The sequence below is a fragment of the Gossypium raimondii genome, chromosome 5, assembly GCF_025698545.1.
Source record: "Gossypium raimondii isolate GPD5lz chromosome 5, ASM2569854v1, whole genome shotgun sequence".
NCBI lineage: Eukaryota > Viridiplantae > Streptophyta > Magnoliopsida > Malvales > Malvaceae > Gossypium > Gossypium raimondii.
This window is the reverse complement of record NC_068569.1, coordinates 25,071,199-25,097,011: the sequence shown is the minus strand read 5'-3', so window position 1 is coordinate 25,097,011 and position 25,813 is coordinate 25,071,199. Positions and strand designations below refer to the sequence as shown.

Below are 25,813 nucleotides of genomic sequence, written 5' to 3'. Positions count from 1 at the left end.
AAGTGGAGAATAAAACAGAATTTTGTGTGCTAACCTAATAGTCAAAGTGCTTATCACTTTAGGTGTGATTTATATCACGTTGTCGATAAAATTTTACTTTTCTCTTATAATTTACTCAAAAATAATAATAATACTAAAATTTTAATAAAAATCTAAAGCGGTTAATGAATTTTACCCAACATAGAATTATTAAGTTGAGAATTTAATCTCAAAATATAGGTAGAGTTCTCAGACGTTATGATTGCATGCCAAATCTTAGACAGATGACAAATGACCAATTTTGAATAGAAAAATAAAGAAGTCCATATCAAAATTGCAAGTGTGGACAAAGTCTCTTCATAGGGCCGTAGGTAAGTTTAGGTTTTTGATTCCTCATTTTTCCCACTGCTTTTTGTCTATTTCAATATGGCATCTTTCAAACCTGCCTTCCACACAAACTCCCAAATTACATTTCACATCTCTTTTCCAAAAGCATATTTGAAATCTTCATTTATTTTAAGTGAGAAGATCAAAATGTTTTGCTTGACCTAAGACACCCAAGAAAATGATTCTTGAGAATACAATGACACCGTTTTCTTTTTTTTCCTATATTAATCTTTGGGTTCCTTTCACATGTAATGACACGAGGGAATCTTTATAGTTATCTTCTCATGCTATAGTTGCCCCATAAAAAAAGGCTTAGCCTCGTTCATGTCATAAAAATCCTTCACTTGGATCTATATATATGTTTCTTTAATTCTTTTCTCTTGAAAGTGGTCATGGAAGATGAGCCTTTGAATCTCAGCTTGGCAATTATGGCGGATCCCGGTGGGGAAAAGATTAACAGAAAGAGGAAGAGAAGGGTTCCACTTCCATCATCATATGAAGGTTGTGAAGGGAAGATATTTAAGCTTCTTCAAGTAAGAGAGGAGATGTTAAAGCTTGATTACAAGAGAAAAGGTGTGGTTGAAGATGGGAAAGCTCTTCATTTAATCCATTTGTTGCTCATCACTGCAACTTCAGTCGATGAGAATAATGTGAACTCAGCCTTGGACAATCTCACTCAACTTTATCAATCTGTGTCATTAATGGGGGATTCTGTACAAAGGGTCGTTGCTTATTTCGCTGATGGGTTAGTCGCAAGGCTTCTTACTCGAAAATCCCCTTTCTACGACATGATCATGAAGGAGCCGACGGCCGAAGAAGAGTTTCTAGCTTTCACTTGTCTTTATAGGGTGTCTCCTTATTACCAATTTGCTCATTTCACTGCCAACCAGGCTATAATCGAAGCCTACGAGAAAGAAGAAGAGTTCAATAACCGAGCATTGCATGTTATTGACTTTGATGTTGCTTATGGCTTTCAATGGCCTTCTCTCATTCAATCTCTTTCCGAAAAGGCATCCGGTGGTAACCGGATATCCCTTCGTCTAACCGGCTTCGGAGCAAGCTTTGCAGAACTGCAAGAAACCGAGAACAGATTAGTGAGCTTTGCCAAAGGGTTTCGCAACCTGGTCTTTGAATTCCAAGGCTTGTTAAGAGGATCCAAGCTGACAAACCTTCGGAAGAAGAAAAATGAAACGGTTGCTGTAAATTTAGTTTTTCATTTGAATACTTTGAATAACTCCATGAAAATATCAGACACGTTAAAATCAGTACGTTCGCATAGGCCTTCCATTGTTATGTTGGTTGAACAAGAAGGTGGTCGAAGCCCAAGGAGCTTCTTGTCGCGATTTATGGAATCTTTACATTATTTTGCAGCCATGTTTGATTCATTGGACGATTGTCTCCCACTAGAAAGTGCTGAGAGGTTAAGCATTGAGAAAAACCATCTTGGGAAAGAGATCAAAAGTATGATTAACTGTGACAAGGATGAGGAAAACAATAAATCAAGTTCAAGGTATGAGAAGATGGAAACATGGAAAAGCAGGATGGAGAGCCATGGATTTGAAGGGACGAAACTGAGTTCAAAGTGTTTGATACAGGCGAAACTTCTGCTGAAAATCACCACTCATTATTGCCCTCTTCAGTGCGAAGGAGAGGTTAATGGTGGGTTTAGAGTTTTTGAAAGAGATGAAGCAAAGGCTCTTTCATTAGGGTGGCAAGATAGGTGTTTGCTTACGGCCTCTGCATGGCAATGTGTATAGTAGTTTCTGCTTTTTTTCTTTTTTGTTCCCTAACTCATTCATATTATTCTTAATTGTAACATTTTTTTTATAATAATGGACTCCCATTTTTAATCAATACAAGGTGTTGACACCATTTTTTGATAAAAACGGGGTCGACTTGGGTTTTGAAAATAAAAACGAAAATTGGAGTCGCCACCAATCCTTTTTTGATGAGGTGTGATCGGGTCACCTCGTAAAACGACTGTTTTTAATAAACAATTTAATTTTTATTAAAACAACGATTTTGGTCCACGAAATTTAGAAAAATGGGTTCGGGAGTCGATTACGCACGAGGAAGGATTAGCACCCTCGATACGCCCAAAATTGGTACCTAATTGATTACTTAATGTCTTGGTGTCGAAAACTAAAAACTCGAAAAGAATTAAAAATACGATCCCTCTTTATATTGTGTTATTTTAAATATTACTTGAAGAAATCAAAATGAAAAATGCATTCTTCTCAAATTAACAAGATGTCACATCCAGTAAGTTAGGACACGACACCTCGTATTTTTGAGAGTAAGTTTGCCTTTTATTTTCTTATTTAAACCTCATTTATTTTAATTTAAAAGGATATTCGGTTATTTAGGTTTAACGCGAAAAAAGATCGAAACCCAGTAAGTTAGGGCACGACTTCTCGAATTTCTAAATACGGAATATTGGCTTCATTATTGAAAGTTTAAAAGGGTATTTGGCCATTTGGTCAAACGAGAAGTCGAAACCCAACACGTTAGGGCACGTTTCCTCGATTTTCCAAACGCGAAATATTGCCTTATTTTAAAAGTTTAAAAAGGATATTTGGCTATTTGGTCGAACAAGAAATCGAAACCCAGCACGTTAGGGCACGTTTTCTCGATTTTCCAAACGCGAAATATTGCCTTATTTTAAAATTTTCTTTTTGAATAATGACAAGCGCAACACTTGTACGAGGTGAATTTGTTTTGTTCGTGATAAGATAAACCGGTTTATTATTATGGGTATATACAAATCAAACATAACTTGAAGCAATGAAATGAAATGAAACGATAATATAGCACATGAAATGATAATTCACGAATAAAATATCACGTTAGTAAATGACGATAATGTGAAAACAAATGAACAAATTACGCGTGCATAATGATAATAATCATATCACATGCATCACTTTACATGCCAATATTAATAATCCGAGTAAACGAAATAATCGAGAACAATTTTACGTAGCTAATATTATAAAACAAATAAATATGAGATCAATTCAAATGAATGGCAAATATCTCAAGCAAACAAAATATGAAACTAAAATGAAAAATACTAATATAGTTTAAAATAAATAAACTACAATAACTAAAAACACAAAACAGTATCCTTTTCTTTATAAAAATAAAAGATAAAAATAATTAAAAGGTTAAAGGACAATATATATATATATAATAGTTTAAAACAAATAATGCAAATAAGAAAATTTTAAATAAATATTAGGTGAAACATTTAAAATAAATAATATATGTAAAACTTAAAATGCATAACAATAAAGAAGAGTTCTTTAAAAATAACGAATGAATTAATTATTAATAATTTTAAAAAAGAATAATAAATTAATTAAACAAAATAGGACGAAATTAAAATCGGCCCAAAATTCGAGGTTTAAATCGCAAATATATGAAAGATGATGGTTCGGATCGAAATGAAACGCGCTCAAGGCTCAAGGACCTTCAGGAAATATTCCCAGTCCAAGACGCAGCGTTTCAACAAGAAGGTTCGTACACGGTCAAAGGACCCGATTGAAACAAAAACAAAATTGCACCCAAATCTAAAAGAAGCAGAAGTTGATTGCGCTTCAAGCAAAACGGAGGACTAAATTCATAAATTACCCATCAGGCAAAATGCTAATCTCCCCTTAAACGGCGCCGTATTGCAATCACAATAAAGGCTAAAATTTTGCTTTATTTTCTCGCTGCTTCATTCTCGCAAAGAACGAAGAAAAAAATGAAAAGGAAATCCTTTTCTCTGCTAGGTTCCAGCCCGCCCCGCCATCACGCCTTCCTCGCGGTGGGTCGAGCCATGCAAGGCGCCTTCAGCCAAGCGTTGAAGCGCACTCGAGATCGAGGCCAAGGAACGGGGAAACGACGAAAAAGAAAAGCAGGCCCCTATCTAAACTTGCGTCGACGACGGCGAAGGGCCGACGACGATTTACGGCAACAGGGCCGATTCGGTGGTTTCTTTCCTTTATTTTTGATTATTTTTGTTTAGAATCGATTCGCAAAAAATAAAATAAAATAAAAGAAATAAATATATACACAAAAAATTTAAGAAAATGAAGAGAAAAGCGGTTCAAAAACCTTTTCTTAATTTCGATTTTTGATTTCAATATATGTGTGTTCGTTACAAGGAAAATCAAGAAGAAGCATTACAGTTCCGATTTGGTTTATATAACCGATTTAAAAATCCCTAGATTTCTATTTTGACGTTTTGTGCCTTGGATCGCTCGTTTGTCGTTTTGTATGTTGTTGTTTCCTTTTGTTGTTTCTCATTGCGTGTGTTCTCTCATTTTGCAAGCGATGATGTGACGAGGCGCACACAAAGTCGTCGATTGGTGAGTCGAGCGGTGGTGGCGCTAAAGGCCGACCGTGGAACGTCGCGGTGCCAAGGGACTTGGGCAGATGGCGCTAGGGCTCGTGGAGGCCACTAGGGTTTCTTGAAAGTTGATTTTTTGGGCCTGGTTATTTTGGGCCATTGTTATTGGGTCTCTGGTTTAGATATCTGGGCCCAACAAATTTGGGCTTCTCTGAGTTGCCCTCTTTGCTCGTTTTAGTGTAACAAGAACAGAGCAAAGACTAAGAAAGACCAAATTTGCCTGGACTCGCCGAGGCTTGACTTCTTTGGGTGCTTCTCTTCAAGTAGCTTCATTCAAGTCCACTGTGCCTTGTTGCTTCAATCCACTCTACCGTACTTCAGAAAGATATGACTTCAATCTATTCTGTCGTAATTCCATGGCGATGAGATTTGTGGCTTTAGAATGTTCCACTGCAATTCCAGGGAAATAAGACTTAATGTGATCTGCTCCACTACTGCTTAGGGAGATAAGATCTGGTTTCTTTCGTCTGCTCCACTACTGCTTAGAGAGATAAGACTTGATGCGATCTACTCCACTAGTGCTTAGGGAGATAAGATCTGGTTTCTTTTTCTGCCCTCCACTCGCTTAGGAGATAAGATCTGTAATCTTTCGTCTGCTCTACTACTGCTTAGAGAGATAAGACTTGATGCGATCTACTCCACTACTGCTTAGGGAGATAAGATCTGGTTTCTTTTGTCCGCTCCACTCATCGCTTAGGGAGATAAGATCTGTAATCTTTAATCTATTCCATCGTTGCCTGTGGAGATAGAGTTACTGGCTTCAATGTACTCCACTGTAACCACAGGGAGGTAAAATCCGCCATCTTCGATCTGCTCCACTACTGCTTAGGGAGATAAGATCTGAAATCTTCAATCTATTCCATCGTCTGTGGAAGTAGAATTATCGGCTTCAATGTACTCCACTGTAACCACAGGGAGGTAAAATCCGCCATCTTCGATCTGCTCCACTACTGCTTAGGGAGATAAGATCTTAAATCTTCAATCTATTCCACTGTTGTCCAGGGAAGTAGAATTACTGGCTTCATTGTGCTCCACTGTAACCACAGGGAGGTAAAATCCGCCATCTTCGATCTGCTCCACTACTGCTTAGGGAGATAAGATCTAAAATCTTCAATCTATTCCACTGTTGTCCAGGGAGATAGAGTTACTGGCTTCAATGTACTTCACTGTAACCACAGGGAGGTAAAATCCGCCATCTTCGATCTGCTCCACTACTGCTTAGGGAGATAAGATCTAAAATCTTCAACCAGCTCCATTGCAACCGATGGAGGCAAGGCTTTGTTTTCAATTTTCACTGATCTGTTCTCTGGGGAACATGACCTGTATGTTCGATTTTATGAACCTAATTGTGCCTAGTGATTAGGATGACATGACCAGAATGAATCAAACGCTCCTAACTAGATGTGTATGAATGACATTTGAATGAATGCAAAATGTCATGAAAATGATTCCTTAATGCTTAGGTTATCATCACACAAAAGCTTAATAAGGTTTTGTCACTATCCTGCTACAACGCCTTCTTGCTCGGCTGGCATATCCAAAGAAACACTTAATCTGATTGCCCCTACTGTGAACGTCAAAGTTCAATCCACTGGGACATAAAATTTGAACCATCATTCTCCCACTGTAACCCAAGGGTAGAAAGATATGGCCTTTCTCAATCCTCTCCTATCGCAATTCAAGGATGTGAAACCCTTTGGTCATTTACCTCATTCCTAGGTGTCATACCAAATGCTCATGCATAATTGCAAAATTTTCTTCTCCGAGAAAACCTTTTCTTATCACTTGGTGATCATTGCTTCTCTGTTCATTGAAGTTTTGTCACCAACACGACATTTTCTCGTTTTGCTCAATCCATGTTTGGACAACAAAATCTGAAAGGATAGTCTTAATTTAGACTTTTCCTTTTTAGACATTTCACCCTTTAAACCTGGTGTGCTCTAAATAATAGTCCTATTTCAGGTTCCTGTATTATTTAGAATCCTTTAGAGTAATATGCAAAACTCCTTTTACTTGAATATTCGGTCCATTAATCGTTATTTCAATAAAAAATGCTTGAAAAAGATTATTACAACGGACAAGATGAAATTTTATTGAGAACAATGCTCGCAATGAATAGATTAATCAAGATGGCAAATTTGCTAAAATGAGATGAAAAATATGAAAACAGGTGCCTCAGATGTCGCAGCATGAGCTTCTCTGCATGAGCTTCTTGAAGACCTTTTTGAAGTTGATATGTGTTTAGAAGTCCTAGAAGACTTTGTTGATGGCTCGAGATGTAGCGTCTCGCCTTCCTTTTTGATAATTTAGGCACAGTAAGACTATCGAGTGCCCCACCTTTGATCAAAACTTGAATCGCCCTTTTATCGGGTTTTCAATTCAAAGCCCCTTTGGTCTCAAAGCGCCCTTTGCGGGTTTTCACTTTGGCCTCTCCTCTTTTTCTTTTTTTTTTTTTTCAGGCGAAGTACTTCTTCACCGAATCTGAATTCACTGGGTTAGGCAAAGTTTTTCCATCCATTTCGGTTAATATCAGTGCTCCTCCAGAGAAGGCCTTCTTCACCACATATGGTCCTTCCCAATTTGGCATCCACTTTCCTCTAAAGTCTTTTTGTATGGGAAGGATCTTCTTCAGTACCAAATCCCCTTCCTGAAATTCCCTAGGGCGAACCTTCTTATTGTAAGCTCGCATCATTCGTCTTTGGTACATTTGACCATGGCGGATAGCTCTTAGCCTTTTCTCTTCGACAAGATTCAGCTGATCGTATCGAGATCGGATCCATTATGCTTCGTCCAACTTTAATTCTGACAGGACTCGAAGAGAAGGAATTTCTACTTCAATGGGTAAAACTGCCTCCATTCCATAAACCAATGAGAAAGGCGTTGCCCCGGTGGAGGTTCTGACAGATGTTCTATAAGCAAAAAGAGCAAATGGAAGCTTCTCATGCCAATCTCTATAAGTCTCGGTCATTTTCCCCACAATCTTCTTTATGTTTTTATTGGCTGCCTCCACCGCGCCATTCATTTTTGGGCGGTATGGCGACGAGTTGTGGTGTTTAATACTGAATTGGCCACAAACCTCCGCTATCGTACTGTTGTTCAAATTTAGCGCGTTGTCAGATATTATCCTTTTTGGCATTCCATAACGACATATGATCTCTTTCTTTAAGAACCTACTAACCGCTGCCTTCGTGACGTTAGCGTATGAAGAGGCTTCTACCCATTTAGTAAAGTAATCGATCACTACGAAGATGAACCGATGGCCATTTGAAGCTTTTGGCGATATTGGTCCAATGACGTCCATGCCCCACATGGAAAAAGGCCATAGGGAAGTCATGACATGCAGAGGTGAGGGAGGTACATGAATTTTGTCCCCATATATTTGACATTTGTGGCATTTCTTGGCATATTTGATATAGTCCCCTTCCATAGTGGACCAATAATATCCGAATCTCATGATTTGCCTGGCCATTGTGAAACCATTGGCATGTGTTCCACAGACGCCATCATGGACCTCTTCCAGGATTTGTTTGGCCTCAGTAGAGTCTACGCATTTTAGTAGCACCTGATCCCTGCCCCTTTTATACAGGATTTCTCCGTCTAAGACGTAATCACTAGCCAGCCTTCTTAATGTTCTTTTATCATTCTCCGTCGCCTGGTCTGGGTATTCACGATTCTTTACGTATCGCAATATATCTTGATACCAAGGGTGATCGTCTTTTCCTTCCTCTTGATCGATGTTGCAACAGTGGGCCTGAGCTTTATAAATGCTCATTTGGATTGGCTTCACATCCTCCTGTCTATTTACTTTGATCATAGAAGCTAATGTAGCCAATGCATCAGCCATCTGATTTTCCTCTCGTGGAAGGTAGCAGAAAGTGATATCATCAAAATCCTCAATTAGTTCCATAACCAATTTTCGGTAGTTGACCAATTTGGGATCTCTTGTCTCCCATTCTCCTTTGAGCTGATAGATTACTAGTGCCGAGTCTTCATATACTTCTAGCACTTTGATTTTCCGCTCTATGGCTGCGCGAATCCCCATGATACATGCTTCGTATTCAGCCATATTGTTTGTACAATCAAAATCCAATTTACAAGTGAATGGATAATGATCTCCGCTCGGGGATACCAAAACTGCCCCAACACCATTGCCTATAGCATTTGAAGCTCCATCGAAGTTCAATTTCCAAACATTTCCCTCTCGGGTATTTTCTTTGGTGATTGCTACATATACTATGTCCTCATTCGGAAAGTTAAAGTTTAAAGGCTCATAATCTTCCAGAGCTCTACTAGCTAGAAAATCTGCTATTGCACTCCCTTTTATAGCCTTTTGATTCACATAGAGTATGTCGAATTCAGAGAGCAGAATTTGCCATCGGGCCATTCTTCCATTCAGAGCAGTTGACTCCATCATGTATTTTAATGGGTCGAATTTTGAGATTAGCCAAGTGGTATGATATAACATGTACTGTCTCAGTCTCCTCGTCGCCCAAACTAAAGCGCAACACAGCTTCTCGATTAGCGAAAATCTTGTCTCGCATTCATTGAACTTCTTGCTGAGATAGTATATCGCTTTTTCTTTCCTTCCTGATTCATCATGTTGGCCCAACACACACCCCATAGAATTTCCAAATACTGCCAAATACAATATTAATGGCTTGTCTGGGCATGGTGGCATTAGTACCGGAGCATTAGACAAGTAATTCTTAATCTTGTCAAAAGCTCTTTGGCACTCCTCATTCCATACGCCCGGATTGTGCTTCTTAAGGAGACGAAAAATTGGGTCGCATTTCTCTGTTAACTGCGAAATGAACCTGGCGATATAGTTCAGTCTTCCCAAGAAACCTCGAACTTCTTTCTGAGTGCACGGCGGAGGCAATTCTTGTATGACCTTTACTTTGTCCGGATCAATTTCGATCCCTCTTTCACTGACCACGAACCCTAGAAGCTTCCCAGATCTAGCTCCGAAAGTGCATTTGGCCGGGTTAAGCTTTAGTTGGAACTTTCTTAACCGCATAAACAATTTTCTCAAAACTTGTACATGCTCCTCCTCTGTTCTAGACTTCGCAATCATGTCGTCTACATAGACTTCTATCTCTTTATGCATCATATCATGAAATAAGGTCACCATGGCTCTTTGGTATGTTGCCCCCGCATTCTTCAATCCAAATGGCATCACCCTGTAGCAAAATGTGCCCCACATTGTTACGAACGTGGTCTTGTCCACGTCTTCAGGATGCATTTTTATCTGATTGTATCCGGAGAAACCATCCATAAAGGAGAAAAGTGAGTAACTTGCCGTGTTATCCACTAAAGTGTCGATATGTGGCAATGGAAAATTATCCTTTGGGCTGGCTCTGTTCAAATCTCTGTAGTCCACACACATTCGAACTTTCCCATCTTTCTTAGGAACTGGGACTATATTAGCTACCCATTCTGAGTATTTGACTACTTGCAAGAATCCTGCATCGAACTGCTTCCAAACCTCCTCTCTTATCTTTAACAAAACATCAGGCCTCATCCTACGGAGCTTCTGTTGGACTGGTCTACACTCCTCTCTTATGGGCAGTCGGTGCACCACAATATCAGTATTTAACCCCGGCATATCCTGGTAGGACCATGCGAAAACATCTTTGAATTCTCTGAGCAACTCAATGAGGTCCTGTTTTATTTGCGTGGCAATACAAGCGCCAATTTTTACCTCTTTTCCTTCTCCTATTCTCATAACCTCCACCGACTCTTTGTGAGATAGGATTTGTTTTTCTTCTTCCTCCACCATTCTTAACAGATCTGGAGATAAAACGCTGTCTTGGTCATCTTCAAAGTCTTGAAGATCCTCCATACTCACGTCTTGTTCAAAAAGGGATTCTGAGTCAGTAACAGCGTCACTCATCTCGTTGACATCTGAAGACCTGTTATTGGGACGAAAAGAGGCCCAAATAAAAGAATCTAAGAATACTTGTATGCACAGTATAATTATAAATGAAATGAAGAAAAGAATGAAAGAATATTTGCTCAAAGTGAGACTGAATGATAAGTTTTCATTGAAATTAGATTTTGGACATGTGCCTTTTACAAAAGATTCTTGTTACCCCCAGGCTTAGGGCCACAAGTGTTCTGAACATTTCTCTGAATTAGTTCTAAATGTTACAGGGATCTCTTCTGCAGTCCAGTTATTCAGAACGCTACCAGGTTCGTAAGGGCGAATACCCGATAAATTCCTTTCCACCTTTTCTTCCGCGGATACGGCATTGATGTCCAACCTTCTAATTCTTCCTTCTGTAACCTCGTCATTCTCTTCAGGGTAGACAAATCCCCCTGAAACAAATGTCTTAGATATATGGGGAAAGGTTATCGAACCCCACTTGGCTTCTATCCCGCTCAAACGTGCTCTTCTCTTTTCTTGCCTTTTCTCCATCTCCTTCCTCATTTCCCTTGCATTAGACTTATATCTCAAACCATAACGGTCCTGTTTGTTAACCAGGATCGGTACTCCGACCTGTCCCTGGAGGTATTTTCCAAGTCCTCTTCCAGGCAACGCTTCCTTTCCCATCGTTAGCTGTAAGCACATTGACGTAGCTTTGGATATCTTAGGCTCTGGGATTTTGCTCCTCTCGATGACAAATGTGGCATTTACGAATTCCAATGATCGGAATGAACATTCTATCGCTTCACTATCAGCCTCTATGTATGGCATGTCATCGGTGACTGATGCAATGATGTCTTCTTCTGCACCTATAGTCACTAATCGTCCCTCTACCACCAATTTCAACTTTTGGTGAAGTGACGATGGTACAGCCCCCGCAGAATGGATCCAATGCCTCCCTAATAGGCAATTGTAAGATGGTTTGATATCCATTACCAAAAAGTCCACCTCGTATGTACTTGGACCAATCAATAGAGGTATCTCGATTCTTCCCATCACTTTTCTCTCAGTGCCGTCAAATGCTCTCACTATATTTTGGCATGACTTCATGTGAGAAATATCCACAGGTAGCCTGTTTAATGTAGATAGGGGTAAAACATTCAATGTCGATCCATTGTCAACGAGTACCCCCGGTAGTATACACCCCTTACAACGGGCAGTGATGTGTAAGGCCTTGGTAGATCCCATACCACCTGGCGGAATCTTATCATCGTTGAAGAAGATGAAGTTGTCGGTATTTATGTTATTAACCAGGCGATCCAGCTTGCTCACAGAGATATCGTTAGCAACATACGTCTCATTTAGCACTTTTATCAACGCATTACGATGTGTCTCCGAACATAAAAGTAGCTCGAGCACTGAGATACGTGCCGGTTGCTTATGCAGTTGCTCCACCACGCTGTATTCACTGTGCTTCAAGAATTTTAAGAATTCTCTAGCCTCATTTTCAGTCACCGGTTTGTTAACTTGCAATTCAATTCTGGCCATCTTTGTTTTATTTTGTTCAACCGCTAAGGCTTTTCCTTTCATATGCTCCCCTTTTGTATTTGCTGGGTCATAGCGTTTTCCACTACGAGTATGGAAGCCTACATCACTACCCTCTTCTGAAGCGTTTACCGGGCTTTCCTCTCCCGGGATTATCACGTTGCAGTCATAATTCCAAGGAACCTTTTTGCTATCCTTATAAGGAAAGGCTACAGGTTTTTGGATTATGACCTTTGGTGCCAGTTGTATTCCAGATCCTGTGCTTCTTGGCCTTGAAATAATCACCACCGGTTAATTTTGGGCTTTTCCCGTAGGTCCCTCCTCCGAAGCGTAAACTTCTCCTTCTTCTAGTCCTTTGATCTCTTCATAAAATTCTAGCTCTTTGTTGTTCATCAAATTTTGTATCATGGTCCTAAATTCTGTACATTCCTGGATATTATGACCCTTCTCGGCATGGAACTCACAGTAGCTCTTCATCCCTCTTGGTCTCTTCTCTAGATTCTGAATGATTAATCCCATATCTATCATTTGTTTCAAAACCCATTTCAGTGGGGTTTTTACTTCTACAATATCTGTTTTGATTTTCCTCCCTGTATTTCCGCTTATCATGTTCACCCCCTTGTCAGCATGGTTAGGCAATGGATTTTCCCCACTGGGTGAATCATCGAACTTGACAACACCCATACCGATCAGCTTTTCCACCAGCCTTTTGAAGGCTGTGCAATTCTCTATCGAATGCCCTATGATTCCCGCATGATAGTCACATTGCGCGTTCGTGTCATACCAATTGGGGTATGGAGGTTGCAGAGGTTTCAAATAACAAGGAGAGACAACATGCGCATCAAACAGATTTTGATATAACTCCCTGTACGACATTGGAATTGGCGTAAACTGGGGCTTCTCGATGTTTTGCCTTTTTCTTGATGAACTTTGCTGATTAGTAGCCACCTTCCTTGGTTGATTCACAGTGATTGATTTCGAGTAACCCTTGTTATAGGTGCTCACGTTGTTTACCTCATTCTCCTTTTTTTTCGGAGCATATCTATGGTTACTTTCTCCAGACTCGATCTTCCCACTCCTGATGGCATTTTCAATCATCTCTCCATTCATAACTATATCGGAGAAGTTCTTCGTGGCACTTCCTAACATGTGTGTGATAAATGGTGCCTTCAATATGTTGATGAAGAGCATTGACATCTCTCTCTCCAAGAGTGGGGGTTGGACTTGAACGGCAACCTCCCTCCATCTTTACGCGTATTGCCTAAAACTTTCATTAGGCTTTTTCTCTATATTTTGGAGGGTAATTCTATCGGGGACCATATCAGCTACATGACTATATTGTTTTTTAAATGCCTGTGCTAAGTCCCTCCATGAGCCAATTTTGGTACGACTTAACTGGTTGTACCACCTAGATGCTGCCCCCACGAGGCTATCTTGGAAGCAATGTATAAGCAGTTGGTCATTGTTAATGTACCCAGTCATACGTCTGCAGAACATGGTAATATGAGCTTCTGGGCAACTAGTCCCGTTGTATTTCTCAAATTCTGGCATTTTAAATTTGTGGGGAAGTACCAAATCCGGGACTAAGCTCAAATCTTTAGCGTCGATCCCTTGATAATTCTCACTACTTTCCATGGCCCTGAATTTCTCCTCGAGCCATTTATATTTTTCCTCCAACCGGCTTGACAATTCTTCCTTTGTTTTCTCTTTCTCCATCATTTCGTCGAAATCAGTTACTATGGGATTGGTAGGGGCTTCTCCTGGATGAGAACCTATTCCAGTTTGGAAATTCTTGGCATTGAGGTCTTTGGTGCAAATCGCTGAGGCTCGATAGTGACAGACGATCTGCCTAGGTGTACCCCAACTTGGGTTTGCGCATAAGGAGGAGTGAAGCCTGGGGGATAGAGAGGGCCATCATTATTTCCTTCATCTATATTAACCACGGGGTCTTTTCCTTTGTCGTTTCCCCCTTTTATCAGCTGCGTCAATTCAGCCATCATGCTTTTTTGAGACTCTACCATTTCGTTCCTCATATCTTGCTGAATCTTCTTTAATTGTTCTTGCATTTGCTCTTGCATCTCTTTTTGGAGTTGTTCGAGTCTTTCGAATCTTTGATCCATGGCTTTTGTCTTGCGACGGGTACCGTAGTGATAAATGGTTGGCGGGTTTTCGTTAGTTTCCAGGATAACTGTTCATAATTTGAATTAATTAGGTCCCATTTTACGACTTTAATACATATAATGAGATGTAATGTAGATGCATGAATGCAAAAAGAGGCATTGATTCTAATTCAATTTCATTAGAAAAACTCAACTAGAAAGCAAATTTATTTACATAAAATGGGTTACATATATGGCCTCGCCTTTATACCCAAAGCCTTAACCTTCCTAAGGAGCCAAGCTAAATCTCGTCTTCGGCTCGATTCTGATTCATATTTTAAGCTCAAAACATCAGCCTGAACTGCTAGGGTTTGTAAATGATCAGCTACTTCTCGTACTTGGGTCACGGCTTCGCCCATAATGTAGTCTCTTTCCCTAATTTGATTTTAGGAATGATGGAATTGCTCTTGCCACTGCTTGTTACTCCTTTCAAGAAGCTCCATTCGTAGTTCAGAGTTTTGTAAAGCATCTTCAAGCTCTCCTATCCTTCCATTCAGTTCATCAATCTTTTTCAAACTCGCTTTTAGTTCGATCATGGAATTGCGACTGCGGTACAAATGAAGTGACTTTTCCAGTTCTTCCACCCGAGCTTTTAACCCCACTTTCTCATTTCGACATTCTGATAAGCTTTTCTCCAAAACGCTTTCTCGAGTTCGGGCATCTTGGAATTCTTTCTCCCATTTGTCGGCCTTGGTTCTTTCTTCTTTAATCACCTGGCGCCACTGCTCCGATGTTTTACCTAAGCCGGCAGTCCTCATTGATAACCGCAGCTTCTTATAATCTGTTTTCAGACTGTCCAAATCCTCCTCAGCCTTGTTCTTCCCTTTCCTTAATTTCTCGGCTTCTAGTTTATGGATATCGACATCCAGCCCCAAACGCATCTTCTCCTCTTCTAGTTGCTCTATTTTCCTTCCCCATTCTAAACTTCTTTTCTCAAAGTCCTGCTTGATGATCTCTAATTCTGATGGAACCACTTGCAGATGCTCCTCTAGCGAATACACGCAGTCTTCTCTCGGACCAGGGATATTGTCATTAACCCTATTATTCCACCATCCATGGTATTCAGGAGTTGTCATGACCCCTACGGCTAACTTTTCCATCCGGTGAACTTGCTTCCATGCGTTAGATATTTCCCGAATTTTCCTCTTATAGTTATCATCTTTATAAGAGAATTCACATTGCGCCAGCCCATAAGTCGCTGGTATGAATTGTCTCGATCTGTATTGTCTTAATACCAGCAAAGGGGTATATCCGATAGCTTCCCAAATTCCAAGTAGAGGGACCCAGTCGAAGTCCCCGTATCGATACAAGATCTTGTTAGGAATCATCCATGGGGCCCTCCATTCAACGTCTTCCTCTTGAAGATTTTGAAGAATCATCATCCATTTCTCCTCTGTGATGTCGTCTCTTCTCGGCGTAGTTGATAATTCCTTTAATGGTGAGTAGTTTTCTGAGAAGACTCGATAGGAGACTTTTTCCACCTTCCAAAAGTGACTATGGAACCATACCAATAGCAACTGCGTGCATCCGATGAATCTTCCCTCACCCGCTCTTCGACATGCATTTAGGGACCTGAAGGTTTCCGCCAAAATCGCCGGGACCGGTGTGAACCCCTTGTCGAGCCTATCAAACAAATCTGAAACCGCCTCATCTACATGGCCTAATGCCCTAGGGAAGACAATCAGACCATAAATGCTCAATGCGAAAATATCAACCCTCTTCTTTACATCCGGATGTGCCAAGATTAAATCTCGCAAGTTCCTCCAAGGTATGCATTCTTTGTCTCCTTCGCTAATCCGGTTGTGACCCATTGCTCGCTCATTCCTGTGATGCACATTAATTTCTTCAAGAATGTCGGGACATTAGCCGATCTTGAATAGACTTTGTCAACTTGGAATTTCGGACACCGTAGTAAGGTCGTATATTCCTCTATTGTAGGTACCAAATCTGTTTTCCCAAACGTGAAACAACTATAAGCCGGATTCCAGTATTGCGTGAGGGCTCGAAATAAGTGCTTGTCTATCTTCACATCAAGTAAACAAGATAGATCACCATAGTTGCTGTAAAAGAGTTGCTTAATCTCATTATCCCACTGATTCCATATCTCCTTTAATTCTTGCACACCATCCTGAGTCACACTAATGCGAGTGAAGTCCCATAATTCCGATACGTATCCTTCCGTGAGACTATCACCTTTTTCTTTCTGAACCTTTTCAGACCAAACTCGGACGGCCGCATTGTCTTCCACTTTACCAAAAAACTCCCTTTCCATGTTGAACCTTTCTATTTAGATATCGAATGTTAACCAATACCTCTTTAGAAATGAAATGTCATGCAATCAAAGCAAAAACATGATAAGTTAGTATTGCATATCAAGCTAGCTTTTAAAGCATGAAAGAAAAGAATAAGAACAAATAAATTGCCTATTCAAGTAGCCACTAGGGTTTGGTATGGATCTACCTAGGGTAAGTTCTTAAGGTTCATCATATGAGGTTCGGTTCTAGAGCGAAGGTATCTGAACCCGCAGATTCCTCGATCCTCACCCATTATAGGCTCATACGGATCAAGTTCGGTTCAGGGGAATACATTTTCTTATGGCTACACGGAGATGAAGATCTCATGAAGACATAAGTACGGATGTATCCCGGAAGCAATCCACTATCCTACACGGAGGTGAAAACCTCACGAAGGACTAGTTTTTCGCTCCCACTTAGAAGGGTGTGACCAACGGTCATGCAATGCAATGGAGCAGTATACCAAGCTTAAACTACCACAGCAATCAAATCATAATGATAAAACTAAAATCAAGACGAATGAAATGCAATGAAAGGATCGTAAATTTAAACAAAATCTTTAATTTTCGACGAAAAGGACAAAAGTAATCAACTCGTGGCTTGACTCTCGTGTTTTTTCATCCCCAAGGAGTCGCTAAGTTGTTGACACCATTTTTGATAAAACGGGTCGACTTGGGTTTTGAAAATAAAACGAAAATGGGAGTCGCTACCAATCCTTTTTGATGAGGTGTGATCGGTCACCTCGTAAAACTACTGCTTTTAATAAACAATTTAATTTTATTAAAACAACGATTTTGGTCCACGAAATTTAGAAAATGGGTTTCGAGTCGATTACGCATACGAGGAAGGATTAGCACCCTCGATACGCCCAAAATTGGTACCTAATTGATTACTTAATGTCTTGGTGTCGAAAACTAAAAACTCGAAAAGAATTAAAATACGGTCCCTCTTTATATTGTGTTATTTTAAATATTACTTGAAGAAATCAAAATGAAAATGCATTCTTCTCAAATTAACAAGATGTCACATCCAAGAAGTTAGGACACGACACCTCGTATTTTGAGAGTAAGTTTGCCTTTTATTTTCTTATTTAAACCTCATTTATTTTAATTTAAAAGGATATTCGGTTATTTAGGTTTAACGCGAAAAAAGATCGAAACCCAGTAAGTTAGGGCACGACTTCTCGAATTTCTAAATACGGAATATTGGCTTCATTATTGAAAGTTTAAAAAGGTATTTGGCCATTTGGTCAAACGAGAAGTCGAAACCCAACACGTTAGGGCACGTTTCCTCGATTTTCCAAACGCGAAATATTGCCTTATTTTAAAAGTTTAAAAAGGATATTTGGCTATTTGGTCGAACAAGAAATCGAAACCCAGCACGTTAGGGCACGTTTTCTCGATTTTCCAAACGAAATATTGCCTTATTTTAAAATTTTCTTTTGAATAATGACAAGCGCAACACTTGTACGAGGTGAATTTGTTTTGTTCGTGATAAGATAAACCGGTTTATTATTATGGGTATATACAAATCAAACATAACTTGAAGCAATGAAATGAAATGAAACGATAATATAGCACATGAAATGATAATTCACGAATAAAATATCACGTTAGTAAATGACGATAATGTGAAAACAAATGAACAAATTACGCGTGCATAATGATAATAATCATATCACATGCATCACTTTACATGCCAATATTAATAATCCGAGTAAACGAAATAATCGAGAACAATTTTACGTAGCTAATATTATAAAACAAATAAATATGAGATCAATTCAAATGAATGGCAAATATCTCAAGCAAACAAAATATGAAACTAAAATGAAAAATACTAATATAGTTTAAAATAAATAAACTACAATAACTAAAAACACAAAACAGTATCCTTTTCTTTATAAAAAATAAAAGATAAAAATAATTAAAAGGTTAAAGGACAATATATATATATATATAATAGTTTAAAACAAATAATGCAAATAAGAAAATTTTAAATAAATATTAGGTGAAACATTTAAAATAAATAATATATGTAAAACTTAAAATGCATAACAATAAAGAAGAGTTCTTTAAAAAATAACGAATGAATTAATTATTAATAATTTTAAAAAAAGAATAATAAATTAATTAAACAAAATAGGACGAAATTAAAATCGGGCCCAAAATTCGAGGTTTAAATCGCAAATATATGAAAGATGATGGTTCGGGACTGAAATGAAACGCGCTCAAGGCTCGAAGGACCTTCAGGGAAATATTCCCCAGTCCAAGACGCAGCGTTTCAGCGCAAAGGCCTGTACACGGTCAAAGGACCTGATTGAAACAAAAAACAAAATTCGCAGCCCAAATCTAAAAGAAGCAGAAAGTTGGATTGCGCTTCAGCGCAAAACGGAGGGACTAAATTCATAAATTACCCATCAGGGCAAAAATGCGCAATCTCCCCCTTAAACGGCGCCGTATTGCAATCACAATAAAGGCTAAAATTTTGCTTTATTTTCTGCTGCTTCATTCTCTGCAAAGAACGCAAGAAAAAAAATGAAAAGGGAAATCCCTTTTCTCTGCTAGGGTTCCAGGCCCGCCGCCGTCACGCCTTCCCCTGCCCGGTGGCCGGAGCCATGCAAGGGCGCCTTCAGGCCGCGCGTTGAAGCGCACTCAGAGATCGAGGCCAAGGAACGGGGGGAAACGACGGGAAAAAGAAAAGCTTCGGGCCCCTATCTAAACTTGCGTCTGACGACGGCGAAGGGCCGACGACGACGACGGCTTCAGGGGCCGATTCAGGTGGTTTCTTTCCTTTTATTTTTTTGATTATTTTTTGTTTAGAATCGATTCGCGAAAAAATAAAATAAAAATAAAAGAAATAAATATATACACAAAAAAATTTAAGAAAATGAAGAGAAAAGCAGTTCAAAAAACCTTTTTCTTAATCTCGATTTTTTGATTTCAATATATGTGTGTTCGTTACAAGGAAAATCGAAGAAGAAGCATTACAGTTCCGATTTCGGTTTATATAACCGATTTAAAAAATCCCTAGATTTCTATTTTGACGTTTTGTGCCTTGGATCGTTCGTTTGTCGTTTTGCATGTTGTTGTTTCCTTTTTGTTGTTTCTCTGTTGCGTGTGTTCTCTGTTTTGCAGGCGACTGATGTGACGAGGCAGACACAAAGTCGTCGATTGGTGAGTCGAGCGGTGGTGGCGCTAAAGGCCGACCAGGGAACGTGCGGTGCCAAGGGACTTGGGCAGATGGCGCTAGGGCTCAGGGAGGCCACTAGGGTTTGCTGAAAGTTGATTTTTTTGGGCCTGGTTATTTTGGGCCATTGTTATTGGGTCTCTGGTTTAGATACTGGGCCCAACAAATTTGGGCTTCTACACAAGGCATGAAGGTACTTACCATTTCTCAGTTAAGCAAAAATAAAATAGCTGTAGAATAATTTTCAATTTGGAAATATATATTTATTAAGTATAATAAATTTAAAATAAAATTAATTAAATAAAAATTTTCATTTAAGTATTTAATATGCTACATATCGCTCCAAATCCCATATATATTTTATTTAAATTCTTTAACTTCACTGATGAAGTTGAATGTAAAACACATCATTTCTATCCAAAGCTTCATTATATTTTATTCAATTGGATTTGAAATACCAAAGTTTGCAATTTTGGTTTGTCTTTATATTATATGAAATCTTTGGCTTCTACAACTATTTTTAAATCATGCATATTAAGCTTCAAATTTCACCTTTTATTGATTTTGTCCATTAAAATACACATTTTTCTTTCTTTTTTTGCACTCAAAGCAATCCTCTTAAGAAAAGCTAAATACTAGGATTATAGATTTTGATAGCCCTCCACTTAATTCTATCATTACAAACATATTTAATTCTTTTAATGTAAAGAATCTCTTTATATAAATATAAATAACAAATTCCCAAATATAATTAATAATTAAGAAGAAATGCTATTATCAGTGAAGTAAACAATTTCCATGCATGTATTAATACTTAAGGTATTCTTAAATTTGAATGGAACTCCTTTTCTGAAATATAATTTTTATAATCATGTTACCATTTGATCTAATTATTAAATCAAAATTCACGTCAACATTTTAATTAGAATAAAATATTTAGATTAACTAATAGCATTGTAAAAGTTGAGGTGTCAAATATGCCACAAAAATTAAAGTATATATATTAAATCTTAAATTTGAGCTGAGATCAAAATTGAAAATTGACTATTGTTATATAATCTTAAAAAAAGAAGTAAAGGGATCAAAATTAAAACATGACCATTATCTTATAAAGTAATAAAAAAGAAAAGACGGTAAAAGTACTATGGAGGCCCCTGTACTAGGAGTCAGATTGTATTTTGCCACCTCTACTAAAAAATGGGCAATATAGTCCACGTACATTAGATCAAAGAGCAAATTGGCCCTTCTATTAAAAATTTCATCCAATTCTGTTGTTAAAATTTGGTCCTTATATGTTAGCATGTGGTACACATGGCACGCTACATATTATTGTTTGATTATTCCATCAGCTACGTCAGTTTTTAATAGTACAAATGAATGAAAATTTTAACTAAAAGGACCAATTTGCTCTTTGATCAAACCTATATGGACTAATTTGCCTTTTTTTATGTAGAATGAGTAAAATGTAATCTAACTCCTAGTATAGGACCTTTTATGATACTATTACAAAAAAAAAGAGACTTTGACGCGTGTCATGTAAGGAACACGTCACATTACAAAAATTGAGATACCAAAATTATATAAAAAAAATTAAAATATAAAGATTAAATTTTAAACATGATATAAAAACCAAAGTTAAAATTCTACTATTAAAATAAAAACATCAAAATTAAAATTTAACCATCATCTTAATATTTTAAAAAAATCTTTTAACTTTAATATATATCATGTAAATTCCTTTTATATATAGTTTATAGATTAATCTCATGTAGACGAGTAAACAAATATTGTCGTAGCTCATTTAAGTCGCTTCTTAATTAATTAATTTTTTAAGGTAACGATGCTTCTTAATTAACAACAACAGAATTAAAGCCCAAGCCCACCAAAACATAAACATTTTGGGATTCTTCTCTAGGTTTAATTTATAAATTGGTATTTAAAGTAATTTTTTTCTTATTTTACTATTTAATTCTCTTTTTTTTTTTATAAATGGTATCTAAGCAACTTGTGTTTTCAAGTTTGTACATTCATTAATTTAACTTTTAATCAAACTATTAAATTTATTTAAAAATGTTGAATCCACCAATTATTACTTAAATTATATCATTTTTTTAAATTGGTACATAAACTATTCGTAATACTCTTGCCACTAAATTAAGAAGTTGTTGGCAAAGACTAAAACGTTAAATCTATTAAAAAAATTCCAACCAATAATAGGCCGCCACTTCATAAAAACTTTTTTAAAAAATAATTCTTTTTTTTTCTTTTTTTTCTTATTCCTTTAAAATATTTGACAATGTTAGTAATGCTCGAAATTTGCTCTCCTGAGATTGAGACACTAGCGATTAATATTGTTTTCGAACTTCACTTCTTGCTTGCTCAACTTGACGGGATTGAAAAAATTCTTTCGTTAATCAAAACCAATGTTTTCAAAACTGAACAGAATCAATTGATTGAACCGAGAATCAATCGAGGTACTGGTATGAAGATAGCGTTGAATTGGTTGACCCGCGAGTCGATACAAACCAGTTGAACCGAGCTAAAAATTTAGTTGAATCAATTTTCTTTATTTTCATTCTTTTTTATTTTTATAAATTTTTTAATAATTAATTTGATCGAACCAAATGAATCGATCAATCAAGAAGTAGTGGCTTGACTGGTTTAACCATTGATCCAATTTTAAAAATCTTGATAAAACCATAAAACTCGAAATGCTCACACTTGTAGAAAAAGTCTAAGATAAGGAAGAAGAAAGAAAAAGAAAGAAAATATAAAGTACATATATAAAGAGAAAGTAATACTTTGTTTTTTTTTTACCACATGATAATTTTTAATTGGTTATCTTTTTTGATATAGACTTAATTATTTGACTAACATTCGAACTAACAAGGTACAACTTAAGAAAAAAATAGTTTAGATAACATTTGACCTAATAAATGTTTAAGTACCAAAATGAGAAAAATGAAATATTTAGGTACCAATTTATAAGTTTAGCCTTTTTTTTCTTTTTTCTTTTTAAATAGACTCGAAGAGATACCAACAAGAAAACTACAAAATAACCAATGCCTCGTGTCAGAATATAAACTTTCATGACATTCTTTGGAATATAGATAATTGTTACTGCATTTTTTTCCCTGTTTTTCTGGCTTAAACTTAAGTCATTATTATGTAATGCAAGCATTTAAATTGCTAGTATACCAGGTCATACTTAGGTTACCAGCATTAATGGTATTTGACTCCAATATCAGATGGAGAGGACTTAAAAGCCTTCCATAAACAAACCTCTTTCTCTGCTCAGAACCAGAATCGCACATATAGATGAATCGGAGGTTAAAAGTCTCTTTCCCTTGCACCTCTTCTTTTTCTTTTTAATTGAACATAGTTAACATGCATTCCATTTTGATGAAACAAGGCATCTTTGATGCTAGAAATCCATCTCCTTCAAGTTTGGCACAGCCTCAATGGTCTAACCTTTGGTTTTGCTGATGTAGTTCAAAGCGATGATGGAGTGAAATCAAGCCACAAGCATCGGAAACATCACATTTCCAAAGCCGTTTTAAATCTCATCAACTCAACTATGTTGATATCTATAGTAAGCAGCTCCACTGCTCTTCCTAACTTGGCCATCACCTTTGAACTTCATTTTACCCTCATCAGGCTTCCTACATGAAACAGTGTTCCTCATAGATTTTGCTTTAACCGGGATACGACAGGCCAAAGGGTTAACCCACAAAAGATTGTCTATAAAACTCCTCACCATCCTTAATCCCAAAGAATTTTGGGCCCATAAGCATTGTTCCTAAACTTTATGTCACCAACCAGGGGCAGCACCACGGCCAAGGCAGGGTGCTTGTTTCATAAACTTGTTTTCTTTTTAATCCCATGTAAGATTCTGGGATGATAAAATAGTAAAACTTGCATTTTACTGTTGGTAATCCAGGTTTAATTTATAGGAATTAGTTTAGATTTGATTTTGAGTTATCTTTATATGTGTCATAAAGTTTGGTAAATTGATGTCAAATAGAGCGAGGTAGACCATTATCTCTTTTAAAATTGTATCTTGATTCAATAAAAATTTAATATGGTAAGAATTTTAGTTAGTGAAATTATCCTATATATGTAAAAGATTAAGGGTCTGTTTGATTGACGGAATTGATTTTCCGGAAAATCATTTCCAACTTTTCCAGCGTTTGATTGGCGGAAAACATTTTCCATTTGGAAAATGAACTCCAAAACAAGAGAAAATGGGTTACATTTTAGGGAAAATGTCTTACCCTTTCAATTTCCGTAAGACATTTTCCGTGCTCTCCTCTCTATCGCCTCCTTCATTCCTTCCTTCATTTCTGTAGAAAAGCGCTTTTGTTTATCGATTTTCCAATAACTTGTTTTTTAATTATTCAATACTTGTTTTTAATTAGTTTTTTCAATTTATAACGATTAATATTGTAGCTTAATAATTGAGTATTATTATAAATAAATCATTGCAATATATGTAAAAATAATTTAAAATATAAAATTTATTAATATATATTAATATATGTAAAACAACTTTTCGAAAAATATTTTCAAAAATCGCCAAGCAGAGAAAATTTTTTCACAGATTCAATCAAACACCGTAAAATATTTTCCAAGAAATCATTTTTGAGAAAAGTAAAACATTTTCCAAAAATCATTTTACGGAAAATATTTTACTGGCAATCAAACAGACCCTAAGTGTAAAAGAGGTTACGAGAAATAAAAATCATATTTAAAACCCATATACAAAAGGTAAAATTTTAAAATTTCAAAAAAAAATCTAACTGGTTTTAAAAGATAAAAGTATGAAAATTATAAAAAATGTTTTTTAATATTTTATTTTTAAAATTTAGTTAATTATTTATGTGGCATACACATGATAATCCATGTAAATGGCCACTTTAGTAAAATTAACAAAAATTTAACTTTATTTATTTATTTTAGAGTGATTTAATAAGTAATATAAGTTCAAAGTTAAAAAAATAAAAAAATATTTTTATTTATAAAATTAGAAGACAAAAAATAATTATTCCTAAATAATAGTACAGTTATCCTTAAACATCTCCGTTTTGTCATGTCCTCAGATTTTACGTGGTTGAGATGCTTGAAAGAAATGAAACATCTCTCACCTTTCCATAAATATCTAACACTTCCCAGTTCCACAAGACTTGTCTGCTCATATTTTTACCAGGCGTTGAACGAGGGTACTGTGGGACTCGCTATGATGATATTAGGATAAATTACACCATAGTTCACCTAATTATTGTCCTTTTCTTTTGGTCACTTAGCTATTAAAATTTTTTAATTTGGTCACCCAACTAATTGTGATTGTTCTTTTAGTCTAGTCCTTTAAGTGCCGTTAAATATGTGATGGGAGGGTAATGTGACAATTAAAAAAATCAATATAATAACAAATTTAGCCCTTAACTTTTACATATTATATCGATTTAGTCATAATTTTAAAATAATAACCCTTAAATTTTACAAATAATCTCAATTTGATCCTCAAAATTTACCTTCCTCTTCCTCTTCTCCCACCACCACTACCGTGGCTGCCTCCACCTTCGTCCAGAAAAAACCTTCCCATTTTTGTGTCTATTTGAAATAGACTTTGTAGTATCCGCTGCTGCCCTTGGAAGGACATGAAAATTTTGAATAAATGAATACTACTATTATTAATCATTGAATAATTTTGAAAGTTTTTCTTTTTTTTATTGTACACGTTAAACATATTATAAGAATAAGAGTGATTTTTGTTTTGAGTATTTGTTCACACTTTCAAGTCTTCCGCTTCAAACCTGATCAAGCTTGATAATCAATGTTTCTAGGAGTTGTTCTCCCAAGGGTTCAAGCTCAATCATTGGCCTTCTTTTATACAAATTATTCAAGGATTTTATAAGATTGATCCTATCATATTATTATTTATTTATTATTACTCAATCGTTTTATTTAAATCTAACATCTTTATTTACGTATTAAATTT

The 25,813-nt window shown here is 36.8% G+C and overlaps 2 protein-coding genes and 1 long non-coding RNA gene across 3 annotated transcripts; 2 read left to right on the top strand and 1 right to left on the bottom strand.

Moving 5' to 3' along the window:
• The first annotated feature begins 732 nt into the window (after window positions 1-732).
• LOC105767612 (GRAS family protein RAM1) lies at window positions 733-2,202 on the top strand. The gene has a single exon (XM_012587183.2). It carries the CDS (start codon window positions 759-761, stop codon window positions 2,121-2,123), a length of 1,365 nt encoding a protein of 454 aa, XP_012442637.1. The 5' UTR covers window positions 733-758; the 3' UTR covers window positions 2,124-2,202.
• Window positions 2,203-7,217: 5,015 nt separating this feature from the next.
• LOC128041010 (uncharacterized) lies at window positions 7,218-13,892 on the bottom strand. Its single transcript, XM_052630283.1, is given in 3 exon segments — window positions 7,218-10,674; window positions 10,873-12,382; window positions 12,599-13,892. Coding segments are annotated over 3 exon segments (6,261 nt in total).
• A 5,238-nt stretch (window positions 13,893-19,130) lies between these two features.
• On the top strand, window positions 19,131-23,921 carry LOC128041391 (uncharacterized). Its single transcript, XR_008196397.1, has 3 exons — window positions 19,131-20,008; window positions 23,064-23,144; window positions 23,307-23,921. It is a non-coding gene; the product is annotated as an uncharacterized LOC128041391 (long non-coding RNA).
• The last annotated feature ends 1,892 nt before the right edge of the window (window positions 23,922-25,813 follow it).